Source organism: Eretmochelys imbricata, chromosome 3 (assembly GCF_965152235.1).
Source record: "Eretmochelys imbricata isolate rEreImb1 chromosome 3, rEreImb1.hap1, whole genome shotgun sequence".
Lineage (NCBI taxonomy): Eukaryota > Metazoa > Chordata > Testudines > Cheloniidae > Eretmochelys > Eretmochelys imbricata.
Window position 1 is genome coordinate 45831844 of NC_135574.1, and position 18837 is coordinate 45850680.

General features: G+C 42.6%; 1 protein-coding gene across 1 annotated transcript in view; it reads right to left on the reverse strand.

The window, feature by feature from the left end:
• Window positions 1–6692: 6692 nt before the first annotated feature.
• ELOVL5 (ELOVL fatty acid elongase 5) overlaps window positions 6693–18837 on the reverse strand; it is a 57061-nt gene continuing 44916 nt past the window's right edge. The window contains exons 4-8 of the mRNA XM_077812642.1: window positions 13238–13315; window positions 11698–11869; window positions 9789–9913; window positions 9100–9234; window positions 6693–8547 (exon numbers count right to left, since the gene is read on the reverse strand). Coding sequence (XP_077668768.1) covers window positions 8416–8547; window positions 9100–9234; window positions 9789–9913; window positions 11698–11869; window positions 13238–13315 — 642 coding nt within the window. The 3' untranslated portion in view covers window positions 6693–8415. The remainder of the gene's footprint in view (window positions 8548–9099; window positions 9235–9788; window positions 9914–11697; window positions 11870–13237; window positions 13316–18837) is intronic.

The following is an 18837-nucleotide window of genomic DNA, read 5'->3' on the forward strand; positions in this document are numbered from 1 at the left end:
ACTTCCATCTTTGGGGGGTGATTCCTCATCCCTTGTTGCCAGGGCAGCATAATGGGTCGTAATCACTATGGTGGGCGGGTTGGGAGCAGGGGTGGAGAGCACTGCCTGCTGCCAGAAGTATCCAGCAGCCTGTGACAGAGCCATATCTTTCTCCCCCTGGTGATGTGACAGCTGTCCTCTCTAGCTGGAGAGCGTCCTCAGCCTTGGAGATCTCCATATGAATACTCTTGATGAATGCCTTGTATGCACGGATGCTCCTCCAACTCACCACCTCCTCCTGTAGCTCTCCCACCTACTTCCTGGGAGATTCCCTTTCACACTGGACGGTCTCCCCAGCCTCCCACTAGCAATGGCAGAAGGAAGCAATAGTTCCTTACAGCATTTCTAGGAGCACAGAAACTGCAGGCAAAATTAAAGAAACTCCTTAACTGTATTGGTAAATCCTTTTAAGACAACAGAAGAGGTCATTTCCAGATGCTTTGCAAGAATCTTTCAATGAAATGGAAACTAGGTTGGTAATATTAATCCATAAATGTGCTTCTATGCCCCTCATTACACATGGTAGACCTGTCCCCATCTCATCCACAAAGCCCCAAGAACACCCTTCTTTAAATCCCTACTGAAGACCCATTTCAATCATGATGCCTACAGGAAACTGCCATTAAGTGGCTAGGTCTGTGGCCAACAGATTTTTTTTTTAAATCTAAAATGTATTGCTTCATTTATATCTCATTTTTTGTTTAATGACCAAATGACCAATGAGGAGACAAGATACTTTCAAAGCTGGAGGCGGGGGGAACAAAGGGTCTGTCTGTCTGTATGTTGCTTTTGCCAGGAACAGATCAGGAATGCTCTTCAGATCTCCTGTAAAAAGTTAGTAAGTAATCTAACTAGAAATGCATTAGACTTCTTTTGTTTAATGGCTGGTAAAATAGCTGTGCTGAATGGAATGTATATTCCTGTTTTTGTGTCTTTTTGTAACTTAAGGTTTAGCCTAGAGGGATTCTCTATGTTTTGAATCTGATTACCCTGTAAGGTATTTCCATCCTGATTTTACAGAGGTGATTCTTTTACTTTTTCTTTAATTAAAATTCTTCTTTTAAGAACCTGATTGCTTTTTCCTTGTTCTTAAGATCCAAGGGTTTGGGTCTGTGTTCACCTATGTAAATTGGTGAGGATTTTTATCAAGCCTTCCCCAGGAAAGGGGGTGTAGGGCTTGGGGGATATTTGGGGAAAGACGTCTCCAAGTGGGCTCTTTCCCTGTTCTTTGTTTAACACACTTGGTGGTGGCAGCATAGAGTTCACGGACAAGGCAAAGTTTGTACCTTGAGGAAGTTTTTAACCTAAGCTGGTAAGAATAAGCTTAGGGGGTCTTTCATGCAGGTCCCCACATCTGTACCCTAGAGTTCAGAGTGGGGAAGGAACCTTGACAGGAGGCCTGCATATGGTGCCTTATCAGGAGGCCTGCAACCCTTGAATGTCCCAGCCAGCACCCTAGACTGCCTGCCGGGTGCTTAACCCCCATAGGAGCCCTTAGATTGTGTGGGCACTCACCATGACCTGAACCCCGAGACTGGGTATGCTTGCTGGCTGCCTGAGCCCACAAGCTAAGGCTAAAGCCTGCTCCCTGCTTTGCCCTGTCCCATGGGCTAGACCTATTGACTGTGTCTGTTTGCTGGCTGCCTTGGCCTGGAGCCTTAAGTCAGAGCCTGCTACCAGCCTGGCCCTGCCCTGAGACCTAGGGCTCCCAGACTGTTAATTGGTGTCAGCCCCAGCTGAGGCTCTGTAGGCTAAGGACTACATTGGGCGCTGCCCCACCCCAGGGTGGGGCCAGGAGCCCCAGACTATTGTTGTGCGTTTGCCTCTGTTAGACAGGCCCAGAACCATGGACTGCGTAGGGCTCAACCCCGCCGGTGTGACCTGAGCCCGAAGACTACCACCCCTTATGACGAGGCAAAGTGGCCTTCATCCACACTGGAGAGTGAGGGCCCACTACACAGGACCACCCCACTACTTTGCCATTTTAGAGATACTGCACCCACCTTCCGTGCAACATTGAAGAGGTGCATCAACCATGACACCTCAACATTGTGCAGTGATTTCAACATCTCCGGAGGAATCTCATCCACCCCTGCTGCCTTACCACTATGAAGGCACTTTACCACCATAGCAACCTTAACAACAGAAATAGATTCAATCTCACCAGAGGTTTCCGGCGCTGCCTTCTGAAGGGAGGGCTTGTCCACTGGGTTGAGCAGTTCCTCAAAGTGCTCCTTTCACCTTTCAACAATCACCCTTGTGGAGAACAGCCTGGGCAATGTCCCGCCGACCCCTCCTAAAGGGACAAATGGTTTGCCAGAATACCTTTGAGGCTGCCTGGTAGTCATTCTCCAAAGTCTCTCCAAACACCTCCTTAGCCCGGGCTTTCACTTTAACGACTGCCACAGATGCTGCCCCCTTGGCCAGCTGGTACCTCTCAGTCATCTCAGGAGTCTGGTCCACGAGTGTTTCTTGGAAGGCCTCTTTCTTCGACTTGACAGCTTCCCTCACCACTGCTGTTCACTAGCGGGTTGCCTCCATGGCAGTCACCAACCACTTTCTGGCCACAGCTTTTCATGGCTGTCCAGTTATATATATTGGGCAGCATTGGATTCCTTATTTTTACTCTTTGTCTTCTGGTACCTCACTTTGAGCCCCTTTATCGTCTCCCTGTACTGCTATCCAGTCCACTTGATCCTGTGATTAGCCAGCCACTGCTGACATATACCATCATACAGTTCAATATTCCTCTTTGAGGAGTTATAGTTGTACTTTTTGCTTTCTTTGGCGCACAGTTTTTGGTGTGATCCCCCAACCACGTGGCTTTATTCTGTTACATGGGCTTCTTACTGGCCGCTGTTCTGCCACTGGAGATGGGTGAATCCAGAGAAACAGCAAGCAGCAGGGGACTTGAGGACACTAGCAGAGAGACATGAAGGTAGACCACTTTGTCAGGGTCAGAGCACATGTACATGGTAAGAGGGTAGTCAGGGAGGGGTGCCCAGGTGTTTTCCAGCAAGGGATTGAAGGACCATCATGTACATTTTCACTGCAGTTAGCAATACACAGGATAAACCATTTCGTGTCAGCCTGAGGATGAGGGCAATGTTGGCTGCCTCACTACATGGCACAGATTGAGGTTTGTGGCATAGGTGTAGTTTGACTTCTGTATTTGGGGCTCGGCAAAGGATCCGGGGGGGAGTTTGGCAGGGGCTCTGGCTGCAGGGGCGTGAGGCTCAGTGGGGTAGGGATTCAAATGTCTGGGGTGGGGGCTTGACAGGGGGTCCAAATGCAAGGGGTTTGGAAGCTCCCCATACAGCAACTTCTTCCCTCTGCAGCTGAGGAGTGATGGGGGCAGAAAGCAAAAGAGGTGTGGGTCTTACTTGGTCCTATCTGTTCCAGGGGAAGAGGAAGTCCCTTTTTGCCCTCCTCCCCACAGCAGCTGAGCCAGGCACAGAATTCCAATTTCCCTGGGAGTAATTCACTCTGTCACTCACCCGGGCTGTACACCACACAGACACTTGGGAAGCAGCTCAGCTGCCTGGGTTACTGCTTTCCTGCCCTCCCCCTTACAAAGACCATGAGGGGGAAACTGACCTGTAAGCAGAGAACACCTAGCTGCCCCCATCTATGTTCCTCCATGCCTCCCAGGGAGCTGAGGGGGAGGGAGGGAGGGCGCGCAGCAGTGCCAGGTGCTCTGTACCTGCTAGTCAGTTTTCCCTCATGGGCTGTGTGGGGAGTCAACAGGAGCTGTTCCCTGCCTTCCCCTTAGGCAGCCCGTGGGCAGACTGACTGGCAGGCACAGAGTGCCTTTCATCACCATTTCCCCCACCCCTAATGTTCCTCTGGAGGGAGGAAGCAGGGCTAAGCATGGACAGTGGGGGTGAAACCCCCCCCTTTGGGGATGCTAGCCTGATGGCCACACCCCTTCCATCTGAGGCTCCCCCATGGTGGGAGGAGCCCCAGTCTGCCTGTCCCAGCTGCGCTGATCTGGTCCAAGCGCCGGCCCCACCTAAGTGCTGAGCACCACCCTGGCTGGCCCTGACCACTGAGCTCCAGGCCATCAGCTGGAGCTGAACCCCCACCAGCTTTAGGGTAGAGGGGAAGTGAGGTGGGGCCTTACAGAGGAACATGGCCTGGGTCAGGGGAGGCTTAGCCTGCCCTGACTTTTGATACCCACCACCCATGAGACTAAGGGAGAAAGCTGGGCACTTTCCACCTCTTGCGCCCCCCCCCCCCCCACATTGCCTCTGCAATGTATCCAGTTTGAGGGGGCAGAGCCCCCCCAGTCTCCACCCATGGTGTGTGGCTGAGTGAACAGGGAAAACCACAGTTGAACCCCATTAAATCTGCAGTGAAGACAAAGGCATAACAACTCTCTCTTTACACACGTACCATTCTGCACATGAGTCACAAATGATGATGATCACCCTACAGTCCTCAGGGCACCCACATGCTAAGGCACATCCCAGACTGCATGCCTACTACTCGTTTGTTTTTTCTGTGCCGGATGATAAAGGCAAATAGTAGAACGAACAGCACTGATGCAATGCCTGCTGTTGCTTTAAAAAACTACTACTTTTCATTTCCAGAGCTTGTTCCCTCTCCCTCCCCCTCCCCCCCCACACACAGTGAATTCCCCCATCCTAGCATCCAAGTGAACAATAGCATATTCCCTGAAGCAGTGGTAGCAGCTGCACTAATGATTCAACACTCAGGGATATCTACCTATTCACACTGGCCTTACTCAGAACAGTATGTTCTAGGAATCCATCAGCCCTTCTTTCCGCTTCCTGTTTATTTACACAAAGCATTCAGCTCTGAAACACACCAGGGTCTGGATATTGTTGAAGCAGTGTGGCAAGCCAACATGTATTAGCTATACAGAATCCTAACCCAGTAGATGTGATTTAGGTCATTCAATACAATTTCAAGTAGATACCAAAGCACCATGGAAACCCATGCCTGTGTCTGTTGTGGGTCCCCACTGTGTCCAGTCCACAGGGAATAATCTACAGAGCCTGGCTCTTTAGCCTGAGTTGTAGAGACTTATGCTTTTAGAGGTCCCCAGTTCACTCCCTGCCAAGATGGCAGCAGTCATAGCTGTATCTATTATTAAAATTGAACTTCCTTATATAGCACTTTTCATCCATCGAAGTGTTTTACTAATGAAATCATAATCCCCATGTCACAAGTGGGGAAACTGAGGCAGACAGGAGCAATGACAAATCTACGGTCACAAAGCAGGTCAGCGGCAGAGCTGGGAATACATACTAGGTTTCCTGACTGTCCACTCTCTATTTAAGTGCTAAGCTTTTTGCCCCAATCTGTTCACTGCTCAGTATAGTACAGTGAAGGCTGATAGACTCTACACACCCTCTCAAACCTTTCATTTACTATCAGGCAATAGATATAGTATGTAACAGCTAGAGAACCATTGTGCATCTTACAGTGATTTAGCTTGTGTAAGGAAACCTGGCTGTGTGTGGGTGGAACATTCCAATTTACACCCTTTCTTCCACTGACAGCTGGCCCCAAGACTGCATTCTCTCTTGTTGCATTTGGATACAGCCACAGGGAACTAGGCATTCATGACTGCAAGGCTTAATTATTATATTGTTTTGTAGCGATGAAGCCACTGCCCTTAAAAGGAACTGTTAAGTTCAGAATACAGCAACCCAGCTGCCCAGCAACAAATGCTCCTCACAGCACATCACTGTAGTACTCCACTCTCTCTGCTGACTCCCCAGGGAATATCAGGTTCAGTTTAAGGTTTTAGCCTTCATTTTAAAAGCTAGGCATGGAAGAGGCTAGTTACCTGAGGGATTGCATTGCCCAATGTGATCAAAGCCCCCCAGGAGTTCTACACTCCACTCTGTCAACCTCAAGCGTTAAATTAATGAGTGCAGGAGACAGAGCTTGCTTAGTTATTGGCCCACAAAACTGGAACTCACTCCTGGAAGACATCAGAATAACCTTCAGAGCAAAAAGCAAAGCCTACTTCCTTGATTCAGCCTTCTCACAATAACAGCATGCAGACTGGAGGGAAGAGAGTTAGCACTTGTCTACACATGATTCAGGAACAGCTGTTCCTGAATCACTCCATGTGTAAACCAGCACACAAGTAGTTGCATACACTTCATGGATTTTGTGAGGTTTTCAGATACCATGGTGATGGCCATTGTATAAGATCAATTAAATGCTTTTGGTACAGTTAGGGCACACAGATAAGGGCACGAGATCTTAGGGAAGGTTGTACAAACATTAATCGTTCTTCAGTACTTTTGAGATAGGCATTATTGCCATTTTAGAGACTGGGTTTCTGAGTCAGGAAGATTAGGTGATATGGCTGGGACTATAATTTTTGTCCTGTGCTCAGACCACACATCCCACTCTACAGTAATTCCACTGAGAGGTTTAATCCACCCATGTGGATAATTATTTCTACAATTATAGCCAAGGAACTGCTATGTGTTTGGTAGCTGTCAATGTTTCTTGTAAGGAGTTAGTTATTTGATGTATGCGTGTGAAATTTCTGTAAGCGTTTGTAGTTCCCCCTTATTTCTAAAGACCATGATAGTTCTCTCTTGGCATCATACAAAATAAGGTGCAGTATCAAATCCATAAAATAAAGCACTATGGAATTGGCCAGAGATAATCAAAAATGTTTTAATGATTAAACAATGTCAAACATTAACAATGTAGGTATATTCAGATGAGCTAAGGGTTTATTTCTAGCACACTTAGACAGCGTATTTTGAACATTACAGCTGCTGTACTGAAATATGTAAAGACTGTGCAAACCAGTACCTAGAAATGAAGACACACAAGCTTTGACAATGTAAAATGTAAACAGATGTTGTGTCTCCTTTAAAACAAGTAAAGAAAACCCCCAAGGCTAACAGGAAAACTCATTATTTCCCTAACAGATGTGCAAAAAAATTAAAAAAAAGTTAAAGATGGTAAAACTGATATTTATATAAATATCAAACAAAATAGTTAACATACAAACTTAAGCAAATGACCAACAGGATGTCTTGCATGATTAGTTAAATGTTCTGAGCTCAATGAATAAATGTATTCATAATCTAAACTCCACGATAGTAGATAACATACCAGCTATAGAGGTGGTATTTGCAACTGACTCCTCATGTGTGCAAGGCAAGATTTTACATTAATAGGAATTTTAACAAGCAGTTCTAAACAAACCTGTAGATAAGCCAAAAAGTTACAGGTGATCTACACAGCTTACACTCAGGAAACTCATCTCCAGCACATTTCCAAAGGTTTGTTTTTTGATCTGTCTCTGTGTGACTTAATCTGTTTAATTTTACTTTCTGGGAAAAAAAGTATTTTTGTGAGCTAGGCACATTTTAAGAATGACAAAGTATGCTATGCAAATAGCAACACAAATGCCAACTTAAATATGAACAGTTACATTTGAAAAGCATCCTTTATCGTCATTTTTAAAAGAACTTTACTAAGGTCATAGACTATCCAGTCACTTCTGAAACATGAATATGGCTGTGGTACCACAATGCTTGAAACTGGCAGTTTCCAGTATTAAAAACTGCTTTGCAATTTAGCAATTCACAGAAATAAAAAACCAGGATGTACCTTCCCTGTATATCCTCGAACTCTTAGAGACAATTAATATTTAAGTCTTGCTGGCCTGCTTAAGCATTATGCAAAATAAAAAAATAAGATCTGTTAAAAAGGTAAAATAAACTTCCATCTCGATTGTGACTGCTTAGTCAATTAAAGCCAAATATACAAAACTAAAGGCGCTATTTCCAATTTCACTGTAACGTGTAGGAGATACTTAATATTATGCACTACATACAGTACAGTAAACCGATCAGTGGATTTTTCTAAATGACTTATTAAAATGTCAATCAACTCAAAGTTGAAACGTACCCTAATTTTCAAAGCATTAATAAGCTTTGGGCCCTGCTTTTTAATTTTTTTTTTTTTAAGGCATGTGTGTTTACCTACTGAAACCAACATTGTACAAATTACATTTACAATCACATGCATAATCTACAGTAAAAAACATGAGTTTGGATTACAGTGTTTTGAAACTGTGAATCATAATTCAGCACCTATTATAGTCACTAGTAAGGCAACAGCAGTGTCATATACTACAATAATACTCCCTTCCACAGTCTATAGCGGGGTCAGTGATGCCTAGAATTATTAACTTTAACTGTATACAGTTTCTAGGGTGTTTGCACAGGTTAAGTCCTACATAAATCACACTATTCTAGGCAGGAATAGTTACAGTAGCTGTTAGGATATCAGTGCACAACTCTTATTGTGCTTACAATCAGATTATTTTGTTGTCTGTGGTATCAAAATGGTTTCTCAGTTTGGTCTTCAATCCTTTCTTTGTTTTCTTTGTTTCACATTGTTCTCGAGGGAAGAAAAGCTGTTTGTGTACCCGTTCACAGCGGCTGTAGAGCCATTCTGATATTCTTTCCTTCTGGAGGATGCCTTCTTTTTGTAAGTCTAAAATACATAGATGTGCACAAAGTTTTGTTTTAAGTCACATACAAAGGGCCTGTTCCCTCAGAGCAATTAAACATGTGCACTGACTTGCACATCCTAGCACAGGACCCTGATTACTGCGATATACACTAAGTCCTCAACACATTCAGAGATACATTTTTCCAGTAGCTATTATGCTGAATTTTTGAGCCAGAGACTTAATGCTAGCATGCTAGTGTTCTGTATTTTTTTTTTTGGGGGGGGGGGGAGCAAGCGTCAATGCAAACAGTTCCAAATAGTTTTATGTATTTCTGGCAAAGGATTATTTTACAAGTCAAGATTTGGAGAAATTTCCTAGATGTTGTTATGATCATGTTATTCAAATTCCTAATCTCCCTGAGCTGCACATACAGCATACGGGACCCCAACATGAAGAAGGGCTGACAAGTGCCAATAGTGAAAAAACATTTATACTGAAGAGGGGAAAACCACATGTTTCAAGGCTTTCAAATAAGATTGGTGTAAAGAATGAATGAATGAATGAATGAATGAATAAACGAACATTTGTTTTACCTGAATGTAGAAATTTGTGAAGAGGATAATCAAAGAAATCATATAGGAGATCTGGAAATACAGCCATCCCATAGGGAAGGCACATGGCCAAACAACACCACAACTTGTCTGGAAGATTGTTAGGACAAATTGAATCTGAAAGATGAAAAAAAATAAAAGCATAGTAGTGAAAAGAAGGGGAAACAAACCAACAGACCAAGAACTAGTGAAATAATTTCTAAATAAGTCAAAATGGTTGCTAAAATGAGTCTGAAGAGATTTTGCCTTTATGCCAGGAATAGGGATTTTTAGTAAACATTTGTTGACAGACCTTTGTTCAGACCACAATACTGTATTTGTTATTTTTGAAAGCTCTTTATTTTACAAATATTGCTTCACCTCAAAGCACTTAGTGAATCCTGTGCAGGAGTTATTTATCTTAAATGGATTAAAAGGGTAAAATCCACCCATCCAAATGAAGTATTCAGGTTCAAGATTGGTGGAACGTGGAAAGATCTGGGAGGTGAAACCCACTGTCACATTACCTGGGACCATAGCATGTGGTGGCTGTCCTTGGGTCCCTCCTATAGGACATCTATGCTGGCTTACCTGAGGCCACCATGGAGACCCTCCCTTTATTACAGGCATAGAAAAACAGCTCCTCCAGATCCAGAGAAGTCTGGCAGGGAACCAAAAACTGAACAACTCACCAGCTGCCCCTGAGTGATGTATTTCTTCCACCACAGATACGGGCGCATAGCTGGAATAGCAGACAATCCATAGTAGGAGTACATCAGGACATGGATAAAACTGTTAAGAGTGGCACCAAAGTATGCTAAAGACAGAGAGGGGAAGAAAGGGTATTTTAATACACAACACAAGTTGGCACATGGAACCTGAACAGTGCTAAAATGGACAGCCACAGAAGGTGACTTTTTAAACATCATCAGGACCTTTTTAAATAATCAGTTTCCCCAAAACTAAAGGCTAAAAGAGAGTCAGACTCTCAAATAGGCATTAAGCTCAGGGGCCTTTGCAACTGTGCACACGATCAGTGCATTTTGTGCCAACCTTCCACGCCTACCTGTCTGCTCCACTTATCCAACTAGGGTTCTTGTTCATTTCAACTCTCTCTGCTCAAAAAAAATTGAGGAGGCAAGAGGGGGAGGTGCACAAACATGTCCAGAAACCGAAGCTTCACAGGTCTAATTTTAGACCTATCCTTCTTTGCTAGGCATTTCCACTGAAACTAGGAGTCTGCTTTTGGTTACAAGACAATATTCTGGGGATTTTCAAAAGCTCAATTTACCCACTTTATTTGCCTTTGTTTACAATGGCTTCTCTGTCATTAAAGGATTTTAAGTTTTAGCTGCCTATCACTAAATTGCATATGCTATCAAAGCCTGAGTAGAACAGCTAGCTTGAAAAAAAGAAAACCCAATATAAACAGGGAGTAATCAAGCATTTTTAAGACCACTTAAATGTGTGATTGTGCGGTTTTTACTGTTGTAAAGCTAAGACAAATAGGTGCTTGACTTCTCTCTAGAACAGTGGTTTTCAACCTGTGATCTGCTGACCCTCTGTCTAAGATTTCCAATGGGGTCTGCACCACTGCTCTACAACAACATAGTTACACATGCACGCTTCTGAAGTTAAATATTATTTGCTCATATGTTGACAGTAAGAAATAAGTGCAGTTTCTGGACTGTTCTGCTTGCAAGAAGAGTTTTGAGGGTTTTGCAGTTTTTCTATCCACACAACTGGTATTTCTTATGCACACCACGTTGGTGACACAGACTGATCCTATACAAACTTTCCTTCAGCAAAGCTATGCTAAGGTCTAATCAACAAAATCACTGACCCACCCTCTACATTACTGTCACCTCCCCCATATTTTTATGCTAACACATTTGGGATACAAGGTCAGTTAAAAGCAAATGAAATTAAAAGAATCCAAGTGAGGTTGCAAAAGGCCAACAGTATTTAGTAAGGTTTTAAAAAAAAGAGGAGACAGGGGAAGAGGCAAAAGAGCATACAGTCAAGTTCATGAGTGCCCATGGGACAAAGACTTTAACTGAAATAATTTGTTATGGCCACCCATAGACTAGAGTAAATTAAAGGGAAAGACATCCTGAGTGAGCAAAGTTTGATGGATTCAGACATGGTTTGATTTCCAGCAATTAGCCACTTTACACATACCTGCAACAGGCTTCGAAGCCTGACTTAAAACTTGTTTCTCCTTGGAAGCTTTGCTTGAATATTTGCATGTGCTGTAAAAGCAAGTAAGCACAGCTGACACTCTGACAGGTGTCAGAGCCACTCTACAGCAGCAGGCAAATAGATTAGGTTTTGCAGGAAATACATTCTCTATCTACACCGAAATGCTTCCATTGTTCAGTCATTGCAGGAAGGGCCTACAGGCAGTTTCATACCTGCAACTATTGGTACTCCTTGTAATTTAATAAAGCACCTTAATTTTTTTTGCTGCATTTTAAGCAAGATGGGCCAGATTCTGAGACTGAAGCCAATGTGAGTTGCTAATATGCATCCTGTGGCACAATTTGGCCTTAAATAAAACAGCGTAGGTCTGTTGTAGGTTCTCTCCTCCATAGTACTTACAGTGACCACAAGGCACCCAGTTCATAACAAACCACCAGATGTTCAGCATGGATGCATGGTGATAGACATGAAGAACAGTGATCTGGTAATGATTTTTTCGCAAAATGAAAAAGAAAGTGTCCATGAATTCGATGAGTTTGGAGAAGTAGTACCACCAAAGGACACGTACGATCTACACAGAGAGGAGGGAAAAATAAGAAATTCACGAGTTGTCCCTGCAATTCTCTCAAGTCAACAGAACACATCTCACTACTTCTAGATATTCATGGCGATTCATTGGAAAGCTCAGCACATTCCTTGCTTCAAGTTTTCTGTAAGAGACATGAGTCTAAAGAGGCAGCTATAATTGAGACGGAAGGATGACAGAAAATATTTTATGAGGCTATTAAAGTGCGCCTAGGGTGCACTGAGACACAAGGCAGGATGTTTCATCAACGTATTCCTGTTTTGCTCTCTGTGGAAAACATCCCCCATCCTCAGCAAAACACTTCCATGATGTGTAGAGGAGAAAAGCAGTTCACAGCAGGGTGGTCAGGTGTGGGGAGGAGAAGAGTTGTTATAAAAAAACCCTCATTTTAGAACATTTTTTAAAATGTTAAGTGTACCCAGATGCCGCAGTAATGGACATAGTAGGTGTCAAACATGAATCCAGCCTCAAGAGGTCTTTTCAAATACCAAATGTGATTAGCAGGGCCCTACCAAATTCACAGTCCATTTTGGTCAATTTTGCAGTCATAGGATTTAAAAAAAAATAAAAATCATAAATTTTATTATTTCAGCTATTTAAATGTGAAATTTCAGAGTGTTGTAATTGTAGGAGTCCTGACCCAAAAAGGAGTTGTGGGGATGTGTGTTGCAAGGTTATCGTAGGAGGGGTTGCAGTACTGCTACCCTTACTTCTCCGCTGCTGCTCGCAGAGGCTCTGCCTTCACAGCTGAGCAATTGGAGAGCAGCAGCTGCTGGCTAGGAGCCCAGCTCTGAAGGCAGAGCTGCCACCAGCAGCAATGCGGAAGTAAGGGTGGCATGGTATGGTATTGCTACCCTTACTTCTGCACTACTGCTGGCAGGGCACTGCCTTCAGAGCTGAGTGCCTGGTTAACAGCCACCGCTCTCCAGCTGCCTAGCTCTGAAGTCAGCACAGAAGGGTGGCAATACCATGAGCCCCCCAAAATAACCGTGTGACCCTCCTGCAACTCCCTTTTGGGACAGGACCCCCAATTTGAGAAACGCTGGTCTCCTCTGCAAAATCTGTGTCGTATAGGGTAAAAGCACACAAAAGACCAGATTTCACAGTGGGAGACCAGATTTCACTGTCTGTGACACGTTTTTCATGGCCATGAATTTGGTAGGGACCTAGTGATTAGATCATATTAGGGACTAACTGCCAAGTTTCAACATGTACTTTCTGTGCACTGAGTACAATGGGGGAAAGGGGGAGGGCCTCTTTAATGTGGATAAAGATAAATCCTGTTCCGCTCTTCACTCATCTGCAAAGAGAAAATTTAAAGTAGTAATTGAGAGTTATAACAAATAATGTTACCTTCATATCAGCTTCACCTCCACTGTGTGTGTCCTGACAGAAGAAATTGTATCCTCCTTCCCATACTCCTGTAACCAGCTGACAAGATGAAAGAATAAGGTATCATTGATAAAAATATTGCACTTGACAGTACACCTGAACCATGGCCGCAGCTTTACTGACCGATTCCGGGACATCTAAATGTGACATTAGGTTACAATTTAAGCCCCAAACAGTAACTGAATCATGGTAGTGATTGAACACCAAGTTAACAACAGTTCCATATTTTTCCCCACCACCCTTCCTGCTCCAATTACTGTGTCCTGGACTAAACAGGACAGGTGAAGGTCCCATCCCCATCAAGTTTTGAAAGATTTGTGTGCGTTTTTGAACAAACCTATTTTAGAGCACAAAAACATTTTTTAGCTGATTAAGTGCCCCACTTCTGCAGAAAATCGACAAAAAGTAAGTTTTGTCTTTTTTGAAGAAAAGATACTAAGTTTTATGTGCACAGTGTATGTACTAGGAAAGGAAAACTGCTGGAGTTTTACAGCCCTTATGTTGCATGCCCAGTGCCTTCTGATGGCAAAAAAAATACCTGAACATTTCCATTGTACCGAAGCTTTCCCCATGCCTAATACTTCAAAAGGTATTGAATTCAAATCATGTTAACTGTTTTACTTGTTTGGAAGTAGTTCACCTTTCCTCCATTGTGTCAAATTATTCACATTTTCAGAATGATTTATTGTCTGAAAACATGGAGAATAAAACTGTAGCAAGACTCCAAATACAATATCAGGTACAGTAACTGCAAGCTGCTAAATGTTTTATGTACTTAAAGAAAGTTGTAGACATAAGTGTCAAATATGAATATGCAATGAAGTGTCCATAGTACAGTATTCTGCTACATTCTGATTCTTCAAGATTACTTTAAATATTAAACCTTTCAATGCTGCCTTGTTCCAGCCAACCAAATGACTACCTGCGTTATGTAGGTGGTTATCGATTTCCTGGCATTGTGTGAGATAAGACTTGTACACACAAATTACTATTACAAAGATTCTGGGCACCCCCATCACATGTACATTAACAGCTTGAACCAAGCTGTAAGTTTTCATTTATTTTTCCTTTGTTACTATGTTCCCATTACAGCTCTTGAACGGAATGGGTTGTGTTTGACTGCTTCTAGCCTTGTAGGGTATACCTACACTGCAATTAGCCACCTGCGGCTGGCCTGTGCTAAGGGGCGTTTAACTGTGGTGTAGACATTTGGGCTCGGGATGCATCCTGATCTCTGGGATCCTCCCACATCACAGGATCCTAGAGCCAGGGCTCAAATCCAAGCTCACAAGTCTGTGCTGCAGTGAAACAGCCCCTTAGCCTGAGCCCCAGGAGCCTTGGTCAGCTGGCACAGGCCAGAGGCAGGTTTTTAAATCGCAGTGTAGAGATTTCCATAAGGTACCTCTACACAACGAATGGCAGCGAGACTCAGAGCCCAGGTCAACAAACTCAGGCTTCCACTAAGAATAGTCTTTAAAATGTCTACACAGCTAACAGATTTATTTGGGCATAAGCTTTCATGGGTAAAAAACCACTTCTTCAGATGCATTCTTCAGATGCATCTGAAGAAGTGTTTTTTTACCCACAAAAGCTTATGCCCAAATAAATCTGTTAGCACCCTAAAGACTAACAGACTCCTTGTTGTTTTTGTGGATACAGACTAACATGGCTACCCCTGACATTTGTGTAGACATTGCAGATCCGGCTGGAGCTCAGGCTCTGAAGCCTGAGGAGGGACTTCAGAGTCCGCACTTCAGCCTGAGCTCCAATGTCTGCACAGCTATTTGTAGCTCCATAATGAAAGGCCTGTAAGCCCGAGTCTGTCAACCTGAGCTCGAGACTTGCTGCCTTGGGCTGCTGCTCACTGGGTAGACACACCCAGAGATTCCCAGCAGTCTTCCCCATCCCCCATGCATGTTGCTATTAAATTATCCATGTGATTATAAAGTTTGGCATTTTGGGCACTTCTTTTTAAAAAAAGAAGAGTGATAACTGATTTAGATAATTTCCAGGTGCAAAAGGAAAAAAAGTTCAGAAATGAGTATTCAGAACAAGAGTCATCCATTTCTGGCCCCATCCACACTCATGCTGGAACTGGGTTATCAAGAACATTTAATCACAGTACTTGCCAACAAAGTGCTAATATAGGGTTTCCCTGCCAGTGTCACTAGGGATGACTTGGGTTACAAAGAGTTTTACATAACCACTGAAAATGATGTAGTTAAATAAGATAAGGATAAGAGGTGTTAATTTACTTGCATGTACCTCAGAATTGGAGAGTGGGTAGTAAATTAGTCCTAGTTATATCTTATAGAAGTTAACCACTTAAATGGCCTGCCCCTTTCTAATGTCAATTTTTTCACAACTAGAGCATCATTTTTCTCCCTAATTTTTTTTTCCAAAATATGTGAAGTTCTTTGGAACAGTTACAGTTTTACTTTAAAAATCAAAACAAAATCCGAAGTCAGTTTGTGTCACCATTTTTGATCTTCAACACTAACACCACCATTTAAAGCATGCAATTAACGATACACTAGTACATACACTTAGAGTCCTCTTATGAATGTATGGATGAAAGAATCAAACTGAGCATCACCATAACACAAATGAGAAACTCTTATCGGAGGACAGCTGCAGCCTTGCATGGAGCGATAAGCTAAAAAACCTCCAATAGCAATATATCAATCTATTCTGCTTTATGTCAGTCTAACCAACTGCTTACCCATAAGGAAAATACAATTCTACTATTGTACTTCTCACCCAAGAGGAGACCCCTGATCTCTGTGTGCATAAACATTTAAAAGCAGATGCATGCCAAAGAACCAACTTCATATCTGCACAGTGGGTGCTGCATTGAGACCATAATTATGACAGCAGGAAAAGAGCTTTGAATAACTGAAGACTGAAAAGCTATATGGATTCTTTAGCATCCTCAAGTTAGTCAAGTAGCATAAAACCTTGTTTCAGCACATTGTGCAGAAAAACCTTACATAATTCTCATCGTTCTAGGGGCCATTAAAATGGACTAACCACAACATTTACACTGTATTTATTCCAGTTAGTCAACAACCCTACATACCATAAGCTTATTTTCCCAGAGTAATTGGTATGTTTGAGTAGTGCAATCCAAACAGGTTTTTTTTAAACTTGTAATTAAACCTGGTATGAAGTTTCTTCCACTTAAGTAAAGTGACCAATGGTGTTCTGATGCAGCCTTTTAAAGGCAAGGACGGACCTGTAGTCAGAGACTATTTCAAATAACTTACTACTCATTTGTTTCCAGAAGTGCTCACAATATGCTCTGATTTTTCTAAAACATGAAAAATAATCAACCATGCTTGCTTTTGCTAACTTACTCAAGTTTCTTTTAGCCACATTCATTAGCTCTACATTACTTCAGCACATATTAAAAGGACAATTAAGGAACTAGCCACACATGGGACACACTGACCGGACCAGTAATTGTTCTCAAATGTATTATTTACATAGCTGCAAGTACTGGAATGAAACATTGTTTATATTGTTACGGTCTACATGACCTGCACAATTCTGTGCTATCATTTGATGAACAACAGTTTACTAACTTGTCTCCCACACCTACTCTCTGTTTACAGGAGATGAGGCTAGGCCACCTTACCGCTGGTATTGACTGGCTCTGCAATAAGTCTTGACTCACTTGGGAATCACTAATCTTGTGTTTACAGCATAGGTAGGTCCCCTAACCACTTAGGGCCTATGAGTCTCTGTACTTTTCAGCTGTAACTAGGGAAGTCCTGTAGCTGTATTTTCAATATGGCAGGAACCCAAGTGGAGTTCAACTCTTTCCTAATGACACTGTCAATGCTAGATCATGGACAGGTCTTTTCTTATGAAATGCAGCTGTCTACAAAAGACTGACTGTAGCGGAATGAATGAGCAGTTTCCAGCAGAAATACAGAGAGCATGTGATGTTTAAATTACACAAAGTTAACTATTCTAAAGACAATTTTTAAAAATGCTACTCCAAATTAACAGTATGGTCATTTAGTTCTGAGAAACCAAAGCAGAATCTTTAACAACATCAAGTGAAGACCCTACAGTTAAGAGTTTGTTTTTGTCCCTTGGTTATGGCCTGTTACTTTCTCCCTCTCTGCTTTCATTTTTACTTTAGTTTTGTAATTGTATTACTGAATTTATAAAGTGGTTTGGGGTTACTGTTTGTGTCAAAGACCCTGCACAAAATAAAACTGTACAGTGTAACCTGCACTAACAGAAGGTCTGGACTGAGGCACGTTAGTGAGGCAATATGTACAAACTTGCTGCTCTGTTGATACAAACACAGAACTTTAGTCTCCATGCTGTCAGGAAGCTTTCCCAATTAAAACAAGGGACCCAGAGATATTGCATATTGGCAAATACAGGTGAACAGGGGGACTTCAGAGCACAAGAATTTTAGGTGAAAATGGAGAAGAGGCAAAAGCTCAAACTTATTTTTCTGATCCTAAGGGTATGTCTTCACTACCCGCCGGACTGGCGAGCAACGATCTATCCAGCGGGGATCAATTATCGCGTCTAGTCTAAACGCGATAAATCAACCCCTGAGCGCTCTCCTCTTGACTCCTGTACTCCAGCGCCATGAGAGGCGCAGGCAGAGTCGACGGGAGAGTGGCAGCACTTGACTCGCTGCGGTGGAGACACCACGGTAAGTCGATCTAAGTACATCGACTTCAGCTACGTTACTCACGTAGCTGAAGTTGCGTAACTTAGATCGATCCCCCCCCCCCCCCCCCGCAGTGTAGACCAGGGCTACGAAAGCAAACTGAAGGAAAAAGTGTGTAAAAATTTGTCTTTACAAATAAGTGCTCAGTTCTAAAGGACAGAAAGCCACATTGGTTAAGTTTAATCACATCTTAGTTGGGATGTTGACTTAGTTGTATGCTGACCCAATTATCTCAGATTCTAGAAAACTCATTCTTTTAAACAAGATTAGCAAATGGTGTTCCTGTCATGACTCACAATAATTAATAAAATTGCAGCAAGATTCCAAATACAATATCAGGTACAGTAACTGCAAGCTGCTAAATGTTTTATGTACTTAAAAAAAGTCGTAGACATAAGTGTCAAATATGAATATACAATGAAGTGTCCATAGTACATTATTGCCAAATTTCATATAAAAGCACTACTTTTTCAAACAGGATGCTGGAAAGGATGAACATTCTGATATGTCTCGTTAGCAAAAGAGATGCTCTCCTACAGTGAAATTGTGAATTGTCAACATTGGTGGTATGGAGTAAACATGCACAGGCTTAATATTAAGCAAGCAAATTGTCCAAAGTCAGTAGGACTTCTCCCATGTGAAATTTTTCACAGGTTCAGGGTCTTAGCTGGCACACCATGATCATGCTTGCCCTCAACTCTGCCATTGTAAGACTACATAAGTATGGACACAATGCAGAGACTATTGAAAGGAGTTTATCCAGGGGTTTGAAGAACTGATTTTCTTTACCCTAGAAGTTTTCTTAGGTGCTGAACAGAAATGCACTGTATACATATAATGTAGTTTAGGTTACAAAACGCTA